The following is an 18,280-nucleotide window of genomic DNA, read 5'->3' on the forward strand; positions in this document are numbered from 1 at the left end:
TATTATCACTGAATTGGACACTGAAAATGGTTAAAATGGTCAATGTTAAGTTATATATATATATAACTTACCAGTTATATATATATATAACTGTTAGCTATATATATATAGCTAACAGTTATATATATAGCTGTTAGCTATAGCTCCTTTCCAAGGAGCCTACTGTTATCACAAGTATGAATGCACCCACACACCCAGCATACTGACATTTCTGGTGGCGATGGCAGCTATTTGTAAGACGGCCTTATGACAAATTCTTCATCAGCATCTTGGAGTCCAGGAACAAAAACGTTGTTTTCAGATATTTTGTTCTTTCTCCAAACCCAATGAGGGTGAATCTTGGCTGCTTAGAGAACCCGAAGTTGAATATTGACATAAAAAATGCAGTTGAAGCAATACATTGCCCTATGAAGCCCTGTGTTATTATCCTTGTAGCATGTGGACAAAAAGACCTTATTCTTGCCTCTTACTTCAAGACTGAAATGGCCCTGATGGCATTCAGTGAGTGGTATCTTGTCCAAATACACTTACCAGCACACTCCTGAGGGATTCTGAACCGATTTCCTGCTTCCTCAGAAAACCAGGGCGAACCCTGCTTTATACAATACTGTTTCAATTCAAGTGCATAGGAATGAAAACCAATGATTTCCAATGTGAACAGTCAGCCACCCTGATATCGTTTTGCTCCCTGAGTGACATGAAATTGCCCAATATTGTCTCTTGTGTGATTGAAAAAAAGAATAGGTAAGTGGGTTTTAATTTTTCGCCACTGGGAGATGGCCATTTTTGCACCGTCCACTTGTGGACAAAATCTGTGTCCTGCCTCACATCCTTTGGTTCACCTCTCGCTCCAGCCATCACTGCAGCAACCAGTTTTGAGCAAATGGAACCTGGTGATACGTCCCATCCCCTCTGCTGGAACGTCTCTCTTCCTGTGGGCACCACCAGATGAAGCACCGCAGAGACCAGCCCAGCACTCACTAGCATCACCTGAATGTGCAAGAAAGTTGATGCCACAGGGGCAATCCTCGAATGATGGGAGAAGGGAGCTAGCGGGTAAATACTCCTCCTCTTCCAGTGCTGTCTCCATAGTTCATTAAGTGGCCCTCTTGGGGATCAAGCCTCCCCTGTTGCCCATAAGACTGATGACCTCAGAATGCAGCATTACTAACTTTTCCTCCTTCCTGGGTTCCTTCTCCTTAGATTTCACTCCTGTTTTCTGAAAACACTCCCATAATTAGAAAATTCTGGAAATCAATTAAGACATCTTCCTGAACAGGAGGCAGGAGATACTGAGGCCTGATTGCTGGATGTAAGCTCTAGTGTCTATGAGCTTAATGGATTTTGCTCTTTTCAGTAATGCTAGTTCAGTTTCTGAAGTTCAGTGCCAATTTAGTTCTTACATTTTAACTCCTTCAAGTGTATGTGATAAGTAGATTTAGTAAATCACTCTCCTTGTTAGACCTGCCATAAATTCAGTATCAATTTGTGATACTGATTGATATCTTTAAATACAAATGAAAATTTTTTTAAAAGGGAAGGAAATCGATCTTAAAACATTTTTAAAACTTGAAACAAGTCAGGCATACAAAAAAAAGCACAGAAAATAAATTTAATGGCATAACAGCAAGATGAGACACCTAACTGGTATTTTATCTTATTCCCTTTGAGGCCATTATTTCAGTACTATAATACATTTTATTTATAATACTATAAACGAAAATAGTATTTTTTAATAAAGAAAGTATTTCAGCACAGCTAAAGCCTCACCCAATGTCTGCTTCCTTCCTGTCCTCTCCATCTGCAGGGACAACACAATTCAGAAATAGTATCCTCATTCTCACACACTTTGTAGTTCTGGGCAAATACGCTCCCATCGACAATGTTTGTTCCCTGCATCTCACTCTTGTTACTATTGGGAAGTGTAGTTGCAATTCTTGGTAAAAGCAAAAAAAACAAGGAACCAACCTTTCTTCTCTCTCCGAATATTTTTAAAGATTTTTCTCTGTGACTTTGGTGTTCGACCTTTTCAGGACAATGTAACAATATAACCAGATATTTGAGAAAAATATGAGGCCTGAGGCTCATTGTGATTAATAAGGCTGAGGATCCCTGTCTAAACTCATTTCTGGAAAAAGAGCCTCTTTCCCAAGCCAGAGAAAAAGCCACCCCTCCCCGAGGTGGCTCACAGGACCATCCGCGTTTTGATTCAGCGCGTGGCCCCTGGGGTCAGGCACAGCCACCTTCTCTTGTGCTCCGCGTTGGAGAACGAGGCAGCAGGAAGCGGTGGGCAGCACTGTCCTCACACCTGGGTAAACATGTAAGGGTGTGATCCAAACAGAGACACTTTGGGGTAAAGGGGAGACAGTTAATAATGTGCCAGAACCATTTCAGGTGAACTGATCTGAGCTCAAACCCTGGCTCTGCTTCGGCCGGCTGCATGCGTTTGGTTGTTAGGCGGCTGTGGTCCTGACCTGGGGCCTCCAACTCCAAGTCCCCAGAAGTGGCCGCAGTGCTCCGTGGGCTTGAAGTTTGTCAACCACTCCAGGTCTTCATGGAGCTCACTGTGCAGACCATGGGTCAGGACCTGGCTGTATTTTCCATCCCTGACGTCATTCTGTGTGTTCAAGGGCCAGTCTGGGATCTTGTGCTGGCGTGGCGTCTGCCTCACGGTGATGACGTGTTCTGCCTCATCCTCGGCGAGCCCCCTGCCTTCCCTACACTGCCACGCATCGCTTCGACCACACCCATAACTGCAGTGAGGGCGAAGGCTCTTTTCTGATGCCCATCGATACTGGTGATGAGCACTAGCAAAATGTGCTACAACTTCTGAGAGGTTGCTAGACACACAGAGGCAGCCCAGCAGCAGCCATGAGCTATTTTTCTTAAGAAATATGAAACACTCCCAGGCCTGATGGGTCAAACATTGCTTCCCTCCAGAAGAGGGGATACTGGATACTGATGTCAGTTTCCCCATCTAAGCTCCAATACTCTTTGATTCTGGTTCTTCTTCTGAAATTTGTATTCACTTCCAAAACTGGTCAGACACAGTACTTTCCACTCAGGCCACTGGCCACTTTGGCGCTGTGGCCGGACCAATGGAAACAGCCGTGGACCCACCTCTGAGAAAACAGCATGAAAACTGCAGGGTTCCCTGGGATGACCCGCCGAACGTTCTTGTCTGATGTGCCCGCTCAGGGTCTGGTGTGGGAGCATCTGCTTAGAAACGTCGAAAGGAGAGGGCACAGCCTTCGCCTCCTCTTACCTCGCGGCTCTTCTCACACATTGATCAGAGCTGAAGCATCTCCCTTTTGCTAGGCTTTGCAAAAATGGTGTGTAAATGGCAATTTGTCACAGTGATGAAGTATTAGCAATCCAGATGGTAGAAGAAATAAAATGTGCAATCATTGTATAAAGTTCCAGAAACACTTTATTTAAAAATGGAGTTGTAAATGCATAACAAAATAACATAAGTAATAAATGTAACAAAAATAAATAAGGAGAATAATGTATTCATTAAAAAATAAAAATAACATAGTAAAAGGCCAAATGTTTAAACAAACCTGTGTAAACACTTAAACGATAATGTAAGGAGACAGATGCTAATGTGTTCCTAATCGGCTCCTTACCTTCTCCCTCCCCGGGGACATAATCAGTACCCAAACATTCAATAAAAGAAGAGACAACTGATGATGTTTCACTGGTTCTTCAAACGGACTGAGCCTGTTTTAATGTTTCGTTCATTCCTTCAAAGCCTTTATGTCTTTCCGTTCATGTTCTTTAAAACATTTTTTCAGTGTTCCTTTATCAGGACGGGGTATTTAGCTTCACCAGGAGAATAGTTCATTTACCCTTTAAAAAAAAAAAAACTTTAAAGAAAAACACGAGATCCATCATACAACAGACTTTTGTTTTTACATCTCTACAAAAGGGTATTTTTTGCTTTTCTTTTTGCATCTTTATTAACTGGCCCAACAACACAGGATTTTTATAAAATCCTATAAAGTTCTGCAGTGTATAGTTAGTTTCTCAACACAAATGTAGCACAGGATTATTGCTAATATATTTTAAACCATTTCATTAATTTGCAAAGGTTGCAGTTTTAACCTTTATAAACTGATGGCATTGAGGGGAAACTCCAAGTCTACTAATAATATTTAACTGAATTAAGATTCACCCAAAGTATAGTGTTCTGGAAACACAAAGATACTTGCTTTCTTTCAAAACTTCGCCAAATGTGACCTTACTGGAAAGAGGAAAAAAAAAAACTAGTTTACAGAAGATATTTTTCATAGGCTTTCTGTTCAGTAACACAGGCCCAAAGCCTTTGCCGCTGTCGTCTTGCAGAGTCCTTATAAATGAGTAAGAAAGACTGAGACAGAATTCACTACCGGGTCCTACAGGGAAACATACAGAAGCAATTCACTCTGCCTGGGAGTGAAACTATCAACTAAGCTCATGACTACTGGTTCTCCAAGTGCCCTAATGCAGAAAATTTTGACTTCATGATCCTTCCAGGGACTTTGTTTTCTCAACTGTCACATAGAAACTCGGTAACACGGGACCAACATAAACGTTCTTAGCTTTGAAAATATACTCCACCTACACTATCTGTCCAGTTTAATCTCTCTAGTTATCATTGGCCCTAAAGTGAGAGAGAAAATCTTACTTGCATAAAAAAAAATTTTAAGTGCCAAATTCATCTTTTTTGAAAGCAGAGTAAAACGCTGTCGGGTTAAAACAAATACAGTATCATCAGTCTCCTATGTACAAAAAAGGCGGTTAGTCCTTACTGATCTACAGACGTACCCACCTACCACTCCCAGCAAATCTTAGTGCAAACATAATAGTTCATCTCCATAAACCCCAAGACAATTTACGCAGCAACAAAATTATATAAATCACATGTATGTTGGAAAATTTTAGAACATAACGACTTTTTTAAAAGGTCAGTTTGACTGTGGAGCATTATATATCGCTGTATCCAATGGCGATGAGTACTAATATAAATCCTATTATTGAGAAGTAAATATAAGTGTTTAACAAATCTATACAGGTGAACAGAAAGTCCGTTTCGGGGAGCAGCTTGGCACAGGAGACATGGGGGTCAGAAATGTTGGGCGTTTAGCTTGCTTGTGGGTCACAGCACAGCTTAAAAAAACAGAAACAAAAATCTATGCAGGGAAAGGATGTAATTATATTCAATTTGAAAATCATAAAACCACAAGAGGTGAAATCGCCACAATCTGCTTTTTCCTACATGTGCACCAAGTGGATATCTAAGTGGCTGGAAAGGATGAATATGCTACCACGTTAGAGGGGGAAAATAAATAAATAAAATTGAAAAGCCAGAGATAACAAGATTGTACTTGACCAAGCTGTCTTGTTTTGTGCAAGTCAACACCACGCCGCTGCCAGCATTCCTGGTCATTCCACAGGTGATCACTTCCTAACAGTCAGGAGAAAGTCACTCGGGGACTGTGATGTCCTCCTCTTCCCCATCGGGGTTGAACCTGTTGAAATGGATGCTGAAGTCGGCCTCGGATTCTGTGTTCTCAAATTCGGCTGAGACCGAAACAGCAGCAGAGTGCAGAACCCGAGCTTCTGGGGGGCAGATGGACGGCGTCTGGCCCGGGCTGCTGTGGTTATTCACGGGACTGGACTTCTGCTTCGGTGGCGACGGCAGGAGAGCACTGGGAAATCCCATGCTGTTCAGAGCCTCCAGAGTTCCATCCGGGTCAATCATAGCATTGATCACTGACGGAGGGAAAAGGAGGAGGGGGAAAAGACATCTGTCGATGCGGTGAAGTTTGGATTGGAACATCGCTATGACTTGGACAATATTTTGACTATTGATGCTTTCATTTGATGCTTAATTTTTGCTAATCCTTTCTACACTGTTTTAAACCCCATTTCAAAAATGTGGAGCCTGATCTATAGAGCTTACAGACCTGAATGCTTTCTTTGGTGCCCTGAGCAGCTCACGTAGGGGCATTTCAGAACCTGTTGGAAGACTGGTATTTGGAGATGTGGAACTCAGAAAAGATCTTTTTAAAATCTGCTTTCCTTTTTTTAAGGAGGATAACTGAAAATACCAGTTATAATTTTGGTACAAACTCCTGGTGGAATGAATCACTCCGGGAACTGGGGAAGGGTTGCTATTGATGGGGTTTGGAGTAACCTGAGGCCTGGGGAAACTGAACGATATGAGCCCACTCTGTGTGCCACCATGGCATGCTGTCATTCATGCCAGTGACAGTGCCAGGACATCGGCCATGTGCAAGTGCGCATGTGTGTGTCACTGAGCCCCGAGGATTCTCCTGTAGCCCAGAAACTAGTACCCCCTGGAAGACCCCACTGGCCAGATGGACCTTCCTACCTCCATGGAAGAGCCAGTTGAAACTGGTTTCCAATATAAAAGACCTTTGAGTGAACAAGGAAAAATCTTAGGCAGTGATTTTCAACCTGGCCTTGGGTAGAGAGGGGTTTTGGGAGAAGGAAGCACGGACAGACTTAGGAATCACCTAAGAGGTCCTTTAGGTGTACCCCGTGCTACCAGATCACAAAGCCACTTTACTCATGGGGTTGATCCAGATGCTCAGGGGTGCTGAGGCTAAATAAAGATTGAAAATCGCTTAGGTAGGCCTCACGGATCATGTCTACAATAACTCAAGCAACAAAAATTGAGTAGAATTAGCAGTTGACTCTGGAATCGGCTTGTTGTACCGCTGGAGACCTCTGGGTCAAAGCCTCCAGAGGCACTGACGCGTGATTGAGATCTGACACAGCCCGTACAAGGTCCCTGTCTGAGTTCAGGAGGCGCTAACTGAGCCTCTCTTCTCACTCTCTCCTCCGGTCCCCATGGCTGAAGTGAGGCACTCGTTTCCTGGTCACCCAACTGTTATTGTTTGTGTTGCCAGTTCATTTGGGTTGTACCACAAGTATAATTTAAGAACTGCCAGGCCAAAGAAAGAATGCTAGCTCTTCATAAGCATTTTCAGTTGCATACAGATACTTTAGGACATTATTTTATTTTTTTTACATATTAGTATCTATATATTTATTTATAGATCTATATATTTATTTAAATATCTATATATTTAATAGGTAATACATATAAGCCTGTAATTAGTTTACATCTAACAATATGCCCAAGATTTCCCTTTGCTGTCTTTTAAATTACTTATAATGGACTTTAAACTGTCTTTTTATGAGTAATTTGGATAATTACAACTCTATATTTTTATCTATGTCATTATATTTAATCACATAATGTTCTAATAATAAGAATATTCTAAGAAATGCCACTCACTATGCACTGTTCTAAATTGTTAGCTCTTTCCATTTAATTCAATAGTAAGTTTACCTTGTAGCTGCTTTTCAACTCTTTTTAGCTCCTGTAAGATGGAAGAAATCTCCTGTAGGGAAAGCAGTGACAAAAATTACCCAACTTTATGAAAAACATTTTTATTTGATAGGCAATGATTCTCAGACTCATCTCATTTGGGATATTTAACACACTATATATGATACTACATTTGTAGCAATAAGATATGAAACGATTAGGATATCCAGTAAACAAGATTCAAATTTTAAACTCTTTAAATTAATGTTAAAATAAAATTACTTTTTTCCATGAGATAACGATAGAAAATGGAAAGTTCAAAATGATATCACTATTAAGAAAAGGTTTTGAAAAACTTATATTGATCAACACTGCAACAACTTTGCAGACATGCCTAAGGATTTGATATTCTTGGAAAAATGTATAAGCTTCCAACCTCAGTTTTGGGATGACTCTCTGATCAATGAAAATCTATGCAAATTTTGAGGCGAAGACAAGCAATTTATTAAGCACATGGAAATGACTCATATCAACTTATATTTGCGTTTGGCTCTTATTTCAGAATTGCCTGCTTCTAATGAACAATTATTACAAGAACGTGAGTGCACGATAATAGTAAGAGACATAAAAGGTCCCCCCTTCATGTTCTTGTAACTTCAAAGCAATCAGTATTTTAAACTCCTGCAAGAGACCGTTTAAGGCATAAAATTTCCCAAATATTGCATTCGTGTCTTCCTTTAAAAATGTAAATCAACAAACAGCTCAAGAACAAGCCTATCAACCCATTAAGATAAGACGCCGCTACCAAGATGTTTCACCAGTCAAGGAAAATTACCATACCATGCTTGAGGTTTTCACAATAGGAACTTCACTTTCAGTTCTTAATTTGCTTTCTATTTCTTCCCAATTCCGATCTTTATCTTTAAATAAGATTCTAGAAATGAAAAAACAGAGCACTTTAATTTAGAAACCCATCACATTTTTAATAATACAAAAACAAGGTATCTTTTCAAAGCTAAACAACAATGAAGAAGCCACTAAATATGAATAACTGCAAATAAATACTGAGCCAGTATCACTACCAAAATCGTTTCTGTGAGAGATCCGCATTAAGAAGTCACTGAGTGGTTATGAGTATGTACACACGCTCTTGTGTATTTATCTCATTCTTTATTAAAAAACAAAGGTAAACAAATGTAGATGATGATATAACCCCCCAAATGTTATGAAATTTGTAATTAACCACCATGTTATAATGAAAACAAAACTGTGCTCAGACAGAACATATGCAGTATAAACATAAGATGAAACTAAGATTAAAATAGCTTGAATTAGATATGAATTATTGTGTCTCTTAAGATTTCTTTATATAGGAAAAGGAATCTTCACTGATGAGGGAAGTGTGAACATTATTTTAAAAGTTAGAAATTGGAGTGCTTACTGTGTTTCTCTTTAAAAATGTTAATTCATGCTAGTATATTGCACCTAATTATTGTTAAGAGTGAAGACACTATCCTTTTGATAAAAAGAATCACAATAATTATCCTTATGTTAGAAATTAAATTAAAATATGTTAATTTATAAAATGCCACACATTTTGAATTGTTATTCAAACATGGTATCATTCTTGCCCCAGTACTTAGGAATCTGAGACATGACTTAGCAGTTTTTGGAAGATGTAAATGCCAGGCATCCTTTTGTTTTCTTTTTAAGTTTCTTTATTGAGCTTGGAAATGTAATTTACTGCCTTATATAAACATCAACACTCTACAAGTAAATTACTTATCTGTATTTCTTCAAGGATCAATATGCCAGGTTCAACTTATTTAAAAACAAGAAATTCATGAATATGAAATCAGGTGTAAAATATCCATGATTATTCATAACCATGCTTAAAAAGGCAATAATGGTTTTAGAATCCAATATAAGAACATTCTGATCTACTGCTGAACCTGGTTTTTTTTTTTAATTTTTTTTTTTTTAGAGAGAGGGAAAGAAAGGGAGGAGGAGGGAGAGAAACACTAATGGGATGCCTCTTGAATGCTTCCAAGTGGATGCCTGGGCTTGTAACCCAGGCATGTGCCCTGACTAGGAATCGAACTGGCAACCTTTCAGTTTGCTATACAATACCCAACCCACTGAGCCACACCAGCAGGGCTATTGTGACTGTTGAATTTTCTACCCCTCCCCCCCAAATAAACATCTTTGCCAAACACCTAAGGGCTATTATCCTTAAGACTATTACATTACAGCATAAGTAAGTTACTTCGTGTCTTGTGACAGTCCTAATAGCACTAGGATTGGTGGGAAGTAAGAAAACAGTGACTATTTCATGGACCAACTTGGAACTACAATGGTCTTGTTCTAAATAGGAAGTCTGTGATTAGCCACGGAGCGCTGAAAATAGTGAATTTTTCCCAAAAATGGTTTCTGGGGAAAACGTTTGTGCTTCCGATTGTTGAACCACACATATTTTGCACAAAGCCCTTTTCCTTACATTTTCTGACTCTTTAAAGAGTATGTAAACTGTCCCCTTCACTGATGAAGATCAAGCTAGAACAAAGTTTGAGGTCTTATATAATTTAAAATACCAGTATAATATGGAAGAGAAATTGTTTCTGGTTACTAGTAAAGTTAACCTACATGATTATAGCTGTTCACTATCAATTATAAGGTGTGTCATTATCTGGGACGTTTATTTCTCTGTCTGTCCCCTTCATGCTGCCTAACGAGCCAGTGGCTATTACTCCTCTCTAAAACGGAAGGACTGTGGTCGAGGTAGAAGTAAAACTCAGCGCCACTGACTTCCCTCGTTCCCTGGAGCTGTGGCAGCAGCAGGCTTGAGAATGGGGACCAGGCGGCGATTAATAATATAAGCCAACAGGTTGGTGGGACAAAACAGTACCTGATCTTCCCGGCGGTTTTATCTATAGACTGGCGTATCTTCCTGGAGAACTGGAACACGGACGACAGCAGCAGATTGTCTCCCATGACCTGAAACAGCCGAAGAGAAGAACAGACGCTAAACCATCACCTCAGCCTTGTGTCGTCACCAGGAGGAACATCAGTCACGGCTCACTGCCCCTAGGGGCTTTTAGTATTCACGCCAATTTTAATAAAAGATCAATGAAGAACACAATTCATGTATAACTAACTACATTGACAAAGAAATATTTGCAAACCAGTTCCTTTTTATTCAATAACTTGTGAAGTTTCCATTCTGTCTTTGTCATATCACTTTCAAACATCCATCCACGTTATCCTACCATCCCTGACTGTCAAGATCCTGGTGTCTCATGCCTCCAGCGAAATCACCCTAAGAGGGACAGCAGAACTAACTTAGAAAATAAAATTACTAAGTATTCTTTTGTCAAATAACATCAGAAAGATGCCAAAGATTCCAGTCCTTGTTCCCCAGGGCAGTCTAATGGGATAGACATATTTTAGACATAATTTACTCAAGATACAAGATTTTATGACGGTGGTTGGCACCTCCCCAGCTGAAGCTTGAGAGCAAGACCAGAGGTCAGCACACTTGCATAAAGGGCCAGAGCGACGCTCAGGCCAGTGGTCTCGGTCACAACAATGCAGCTCTCACTGTGGCGTGAGAGCAGCTCCAGGTTCTAAGTGGGCATGGCCATGCTGGAGTAAAACTTCACCGAGCGGGTGGCAGGCTGGATTTGGCCTGTGAGCTGCGCTTTGTCAAGGGCTAAACCACGAGAGGCACAGCTAGTGCAGAACGCTGAAGAAAGGGCGAAGCTTAGGGCTCAAGGGTGGGTTCCCAGATCGGCTCCCAAGACTGTCAGAACTGCATCTGAACATCAGAATACAATCCAGAAAATAACATAAGGCTTTGGATGTTAAAAAAAAAAAAAGGCTTTAAAGGCTGGTGGGGAGATCACGGTAACATCCAGGAGATACCACTGTTCTATACAAATGAAGGTAAGCGCTAAATTTGTGATTCAGCGCTGTAGGCATTCTAATGAGAAGGGAGTTCTGGTACAGGGGATAAATGCAGCAGGCATCATGGAAAGTGGTCCTGACAATGACAGGGATTTGAATTTAGGGGCATAAAAGGTCATTTAGATGTGAAAAGTGACATATGGGGTGCTGAAAGGCTACATAAGCGCACTGGTATTTTGTGAGTCTTGAGGAATTACATAAAAGGGGTGGAAGAGATGTATTAATTAGGATGAAGGGAGAAAGGGCAAGGTGGACTAAGGAAAGATTATAACAGAAAAGGCTATCTCTCTTTTCCACCCCCATAAAGTGTAGTTCGGTGTGACAATATATTAAAGATTTTGTGATATTAATCTTGAGATAACTATTAATCTAGATGTTTCCATTCTCTTAAAAAATATAAACTGCCACACAGTTTAATTGCATTTAGAGGAATTTATCTTCCTAGACCTCAGGACAGAATGACCGTGGATAAGATTAGGAGATGGGTCCTTCTCCAATCATTTCCGGGCCAGGCCGGAGAGAGTGCAGTATAAAGCCACTGTGTTTCCTGCAGCCACACCTGAGGTGCTAGCTAGCCGCAGTCTTCAGTAAGGGAGACTTTTGCTACTCGGTACTACTGAAAACATGGGTATTCATACATGCTGACTTTTAGCTCCTGTTCCTTAAATCTGGGATCCACAAATGCCAGCGTGGGAGCACACCCTTTTGTCGACTGCCCCTTTCTATATTCTCTTTCCTCCCACCCCTAAGCTGGCACCTGTGCCACCTCTGCGTATCACCTCTCAGTTAGCTCTTAGGCATTTTAATTCAGGAAAGAACTGTTCGTGATTTGTTCTTCCCCCAGATTTTTCTATCGGGTTGTTTTTTCTTTCTCACTGCTTGGTAAGAGTTCTCCATATCTTCTGGACACGAATCCTTTGTTAGCTGTATGTTTCACAATAGTCCTTTGCATACTCAAATTTTATCAATTTTTTGAAAGTGAAACTTCTTCTGTCTTTTAAAAAAATCAATGCCTACGGGAATGTTGAAAGCTATTTAGCATCTTTTTTCACTACAAGTTTTAAAGTATTGCTTTCCCCTGTTAGAAACCTGGTTCATCTGGAGTTCATAATTTGCACAGGAGGTGATGTCAAGGGGCAATTCCATTCTACCCCGAGACAAGCACTTTCCCAGCCCTGTTTGTCCAACAGCTCCTCCTCTTCCCACGGGGAGGACCGCCCTCCTCTACCAGTTGTCCATGCTGCCGGCTCACTCACTTCATCTCTGCTCCAGGTCCTCCGCCTGGTAATTGTCAGGTGATCAGGCGGCTCTGTGGGCTGGGGTCTTGAATCACCAGGTCGACAGTTGTTTCCTTCCGGTGTTTTAGAATTAACCAGTGGGGGGATCTTGCGGAAGTTGAGACTTTCATCAAAAACACGATCAACCAACTAATAGGACAAGAGCAAACCCTTATGAGAATGATTGGAAAAAGTACAGATATTGGCATCATAGTTTTTTATGATTAAACATAAGTTATTTCATTCTCAGGTAGTAAGAGAAGCATGATATCTTCAATAAACCAATTACTCTTTCTTTTTATAAGTACTTCAAAGGTATCTGTTTTATAAAATAGATGTTCATCTACATAGATTTTATGTTCAAAAGCCAAAATAGATAGGTATTAGAAATCTGACTCTTTCATGGACGAGATTTCTCCCATATGAATACAGGTGGTAAAACTGAAAACCGGCCATGGAGATGGGCAAGGAGTTCATTTTACTCACATTGCCTTACAGGAGGAAAAGAACATTTTCCTTTTAGTTTCCTATCTTGTTTTTTCCTTTTTTTCCTCACCAAATCCAGGTGACACATTTCTTCACAGATACATAAATGCAAATTTCAATTAAGCTTACAAAAGGAAAAAACATTAAATCCACAAAATAAGCATTTTGGTATCAATCAGGTACCCTTGTGACAATGCTACAGAAGTTACATGTTGCAACAAAAAGGCTATACTGCCACCTAGAGTGCAAATTATGCACATACACTACAAAGTAACCGCGGTTTACTGAAGAAGGAATAAACCCTAGTACAATATTCAGAAATAAAAGTAAAAAAAGAAAAGTCCCTTCAGTGAGATGTTTGGATGATTATACTGGGTCTGAGTGAATATGTAATCATGTTAGATAAAATTTAGTTAGCTGTGAAAACATTAGCTTTATCGTTGTAAGTGTACTGGAGGGACCATGTATGTCTTGCCACCAAGAAGATCCTTCTGTTTGTCACCAATAAGGATGACTTTACATATATTCTCAATTGATCTGTGTGGTAACAAAACTACACAGATGGATGAAGCACCATTTACCAAATTAGACAACACATAAGTGGAGGAAAACCCCAAAAAATGACCATTCAGGAATTAGATTATAAAAGGAACATGCACGACAAAAAGCAACCAAGGATAGTATTAGCATAGTTTACCAGAATTAAATTTGTCCAAAAGGCTAGCCATTTTGGTTACTATTGAGAACATTATTTTCTAAAATAAGGAAGTGAAATCATCAATATTAGAGGCTGGCAAACTTTTTTTCTGTAAATGGCCAGACAATAAATATTTTTGGTCGTGTGACCAACCAGTCTCTGTACAACACCTTTATTTGATGCTGTAGCCCCAAACAGCCAGAAGATAATTCAACAAACGAGTGTGGCTCTGTTCTGACAAAACTTCACTCTTTCAAATGCCAATTGGTAGAGCCAACTGGACCAGAGTACCAGCAATTTTGTGTCACACGTTAAAGGTGCCTTCTGGAGCAATGGTATGTGACTGCTGCCCCTACAAGTTGGAGAACAGGAGCCCTGGCTTTGGAAGGACAAGGGTCCTTCTGCTAATTTACACCCTACAGAGTTTATAAGGATGAGTATATACAGGGGTGGGCAGAAGTTGGTTTACACTTGTTCATATGGAAAATAATACAGTAACTAATAAATGATAATACAAGAATAAACTGTTTGACACACATAACTATAAAGCTGCTTTTGCCCAACGCTGTATTTGTGTATGTATACATATATTTCGATTTTCAGAGTATGCTTGTGTGTCCGTGTGTCTGTGAGTGTATATTTATCAACAGAATGTGTAAAGTAGGAAGAACAGTGTAGAATTTTTCGTTCTTTGCTATGAGAGCTATCTCCTAGTTCACTAGCTATGAAAATACCTTTTAAAGTAAAGTATTTCATAGCCAAACTTTATAGAAAATTTATACAGTAACATCAGATTCTGGTTTGCTTTTCACATACCATTTATGGTCCCATTTTCAGTAAAACTATGCACCATTAGTTAGCAAAGGACTTCTTTGAAATTATGTCACAACTTCCTGCTAACAGCAGGCCCAGCGTTAGCCTTTGCCAGTGTTGTTAACCAAACATAAGAGAAATTTGTGAAAGCAAAGACGGAAAATGCGGAGCTTTGTGCACACAGGAAGGGAGGCCGTGAGTAAAAAGAATTAAGCCAGAAGCTAAAAGCAAAAGAAATCGAGAAAAGGAAGAACCTTGTGCATCGCTCCGTGAGGGTCTCCTACCTCTTCTCTAGTGTCTATGGCAGAACCAGGGGTGGTTGCGGCAGTGCTTACTGTAGTGCTGGGGGCAGTGCCCGAGGACGTCACCGAGTCTATCTCTCCCGCCACGTCGTTGATTTCCCGAGCAATGAGAGCGAGATCCTGGCTGATCCTGGTAATAGTTTGAGAAAAGCAGTTTAAGCCCTTTTAAATAGCAGCTCTAGAAACAACCAGTCATGTTATGCTGCATCTCTAGAGATGTGTACCCCAGATTTAGGACTTGGAGGACTTCTCTGACTGGTTATGAATCAGGACACATTCTCAGAGAAGCTGAGCAGCCCACTCGTGGCCACGCAACTCGAGGTTGTAGCTGCCTGTGTGGAAGGCAGCCAATGCAGGACCAGATCCCAGGCAAAGAGCTCGTTTCCACAAAGCCACCTACATGTATCATCAGCCGCATGGAATGAAGAACTAAATAACTGCCATCAGTGATAATCAAAGGAACAAATTTGTTTCCTTTACTGCTACATTTTTAAGGGGGAGGAACTTACAAAATCTACCATTGATACTATATGTTTTTCTGAAAAAGATTCCAATTCAAGAAGACTTGGAAGTTTTTTGTTTTTTTTTTTTAATATTTTATTTATTTATTTATCTTTAGGGGGAAGGAGAGGGAGAGAAACATCAATGTACGGTTGCCTCTCGTGCATCCCCTGCTGGGAGTTGGCCTGCAGGGAACCAGCCTGCAACCCAGGCATGTGCCCTGACTAGGAATCGAACCGCAATCCTCTGGTTCGCAGGCCTGCGCTCAATCCACTGAGCTACACCAGCCAGGGCCGACTTGGAAGTTTTTTAAGTTATACTGCCACTACACGTGAACTTTATTTTGGCTGTTTCCACGGGGAAGTTTTTAGAAAGACAGAACATTCTAAAAGTCATGTGAAAGCACCTTGTAACTTTAAAGTCCAAAGTAGCATTTTTTTAACTTATGCAAAATATGAGCTTGAAAGACTTATAAAAATGTAGTAATTGCATGCAAATTTAACTATAAATTGAAAACGAGAAGCTGAGTTGAGCGCTGTGGCCAAACAGAAGCCATCTGCGGCCAGTGCCTTTCTCATTTACTGATGTACAGATTTACGGGTCTCGTATCACGTGTCAGGCACTGTGCTACGCACATAGAGGTAACGATTAGGGTGCCGGTCCCAATACCCTCAGAAAAATGCAATGAGCACATTATAGTAAAACATAATGTAGTCAAACTGTTATATTATAATATAGTGAGCACCATAAAAAGCTTCATATTCACCAACTCATTTAATTCCCACAACCACCTGTAAGAGAGGTATTGATCTTATTTTACAGATGAAGAAAATGAGGCAAAGAAGAGGTTATGTGACAATTTTTTGATTAAGATCACAAATAGTAAGTGGTCTGACCAGATCTTACATCATGCTACATCTGGCATTACCATTCTACATATAATTTTTCAAAACTGATTAACCATTGATATACTGATTTTGAGAAAGGGTTTAAAGGATTTCCTTCGATAATATATTCAGTTCTTGCAATTTCCTGAAATGGAAGAAGCAGGATCAGAATAGAATAACCAGGCTCAATGAGATAAAAAATAATCATCAGCTCCTATAAAAACCCATTTGTTCTTTAAAGATTTTTTATGCAGATACTTGTACAATAAAACTTTTGACATTTGTACAAAGTAGTATGAATTAGAAAAAACATTGATCACAGCAGTGTCAACATGTTATGTAGTAAAACTGTGTTAAAATGAACAACTCAGTGTCTATACAACACAATAGTGTTCAGTCAAGAGACACCAAAAAGCCTTCAATTTGCAGAAGTGCTGTGTATTCTCCAGCTGTTTCTTTGCACGGCTGTTCCTATCTTAAAGTTGACTTAATAATATAGGCCATTAAGTTCATTTAATTCCATGCTGCTTAAAAATCTCATCATCCACTGAAACCAGTATTAGTAAAAGGCCAGTTCCATTAAAAATACAATATATTAATATCTTCATGTAGAAACAGCAGATTTATGATCCAATATAGGGCATAAATCTTTTCACAAGGTTGTTCAATCTAAGCTTACGAATCAATTCTGTGAGGCTTTCCTTATATCTCTCATATCTGAGCTCTTCAAACTCCAAGCTTGTGATGCCCGTTCTTATTCTCAATCTCCGCAGCGTCAAATCTGGTCGAGGAGGAAACTACACTGACAAATTTATTGGAGGTTTTACAACCCACCTGCTTCATTTGCAACACCCACAAAACTCAAGCCTTCAATTTTGGAAAGCTAATAGACAATTTTCACATTTCATTTCCTTTAGAAAATGTGAACAGGACAACAGTCCCAGAGGAGGGAAATACAGTTAAAGGTTAAGTTCTACAACATCAGTGCTTACTTCCCATCTTCCTGAGTGTATAACCCACGATCCAATTTCAAAAGTTTGGGTAGAAATACATGTGCATTACTCGTAAAAAGGTGGGATAACATAAGGAAACTTGGATTTTCTTAGATAAAGGATCTCAGTAATACCACTTTCTTATTTAAATTAACTACAAGTTATTTTTTCACCAAAGGGTTCATTGCAGGGGTGAAAATATATTAAAATAAAGCTCTGAGTGTATTGGAAGTTTAAAAGAAATACTGAAAACCAGAGTTCTTGTGAAATGTATACCTTACTAAACATGCAGTGTTTACTAAGTGTGATCTAATAAAGGAAATCAGACTTTATTGATTTAAATTGCCAACAACAACACTCTTCTAGGTTTTAAATTAACTGTAAAGGGATAAAGTCTGCTTTATCTTTTTAGCAGCATAGTAACGTCCAAAAGTTTTTTATATCTAAGCAGAGTTCCAAAGGCTATACGGACAAGCCATTACGATGAGGCTACCTTTGCTGCTACTGGAAGGAGGAGCTGATGAGCTGCGAATGCGCTCCATGAACTTTAGAATCCTGCCGTGAAGCTAATGACTGCAAATCAAACTGCCTGCTGCTGTCTCTGTGGACAAGCGATCAGAACTGCAACTTCCAAAATCAGTTGAACAGGAAACTTGTAAGGGTCACTCCTGAAAAGTTTGTTGAACCTGACACTATCATGGAAAAGTCAAGCTCTCAACAGACTTCAAGGTTTACTCACATATTGGACCTAAGTGCAGCTTATAGGGAAGGTTCATAAAAACCTTCCTACCAATAATATCTTCCTCCACTTTTGGAGCAAGCTCTCAGTTACATTTATTAGACGGTGGTGGCAATCTGACCCAAGACTGCAAAACATTATGGAAAGAACTACGGCAAACCACATCTCACGTGGACCTTGAATGACGGTGTGAGGAATTGGGACAAACAGGTAGTCTGAGCCACAAGGGGCTGGCTCAGGGTGGGATAATAATGAGCTGAAGTTGGAGACTTCTCTTG

At 39.9% G+C, this 18,280-nt stretch overlaps 1 protein-coding gene across 9 annotated transcripts in view; it reads right to left on the reverse strand.

Moving 5' to 3' along the window:
- Nucleotides 1–3,860: 3,860 nt before the first annotated feature.
- The window catches only part of CEP170 (centrosomal protein 170), a 99,960-nt gene continuing 85,540 nt past the window's right edge, over nt 3,861–18,280 (reverse strand). For 6 of the 9 annotated variants that reach the window (XM_037069535.1, XM_037069534.1, XM_037069532.1 and 3 more), the window contains 6 exons: nt 14,836–15,013; nt 12,565–12,735; nt 10,251–10,339; nt 8,186–8,279; nt 7,367–7,418; nt 3,861–5,757 (listed from right to left, as the gene is read on the reverse strand). In XM_037069535.1, coding sequence (XP_036925430.1) covers nt 5,468–5,757; nt 7,367–7,418; nt 8,186–8,279; nt 10,251–10,339; nt 12,565–12,735; nt 14,836–15,013 — 874 coding nt within the window. In that variant the 3' untranslated portion in view covers nt 3,861–5,467. The remainder of the gene's footprint in view (nt 5,758–7,366; nt 7,419–8,185; nt 8,280–10,250; nt 10,340–12,564; nt 12,736–14,835; nt 15,014–18,280) is intronic. The other 3 variants (XM_037069533.1, XM_037069527.1, XM_037069528.1) reach the window with 2 other exon arrangements.

This window comes from Sturnira hondurensis, unplaced genomic scaffold (genome assembly GCF_014824575.4).
Source record: "Sturnira hondurensis isolate 20B ecotype Veracruz unplaced genomic scaffold, ASM1482457v3 Scaffold0018525, whole genome shotgun sequence".
Classification (NCBI taxonomy): domain Eukaryota; kingdom Metazoa; phylum Chordata; class Mammalia; order Chiroptera; family Phyllostomidae; genus Sturnira; species Sturnira hondurensis.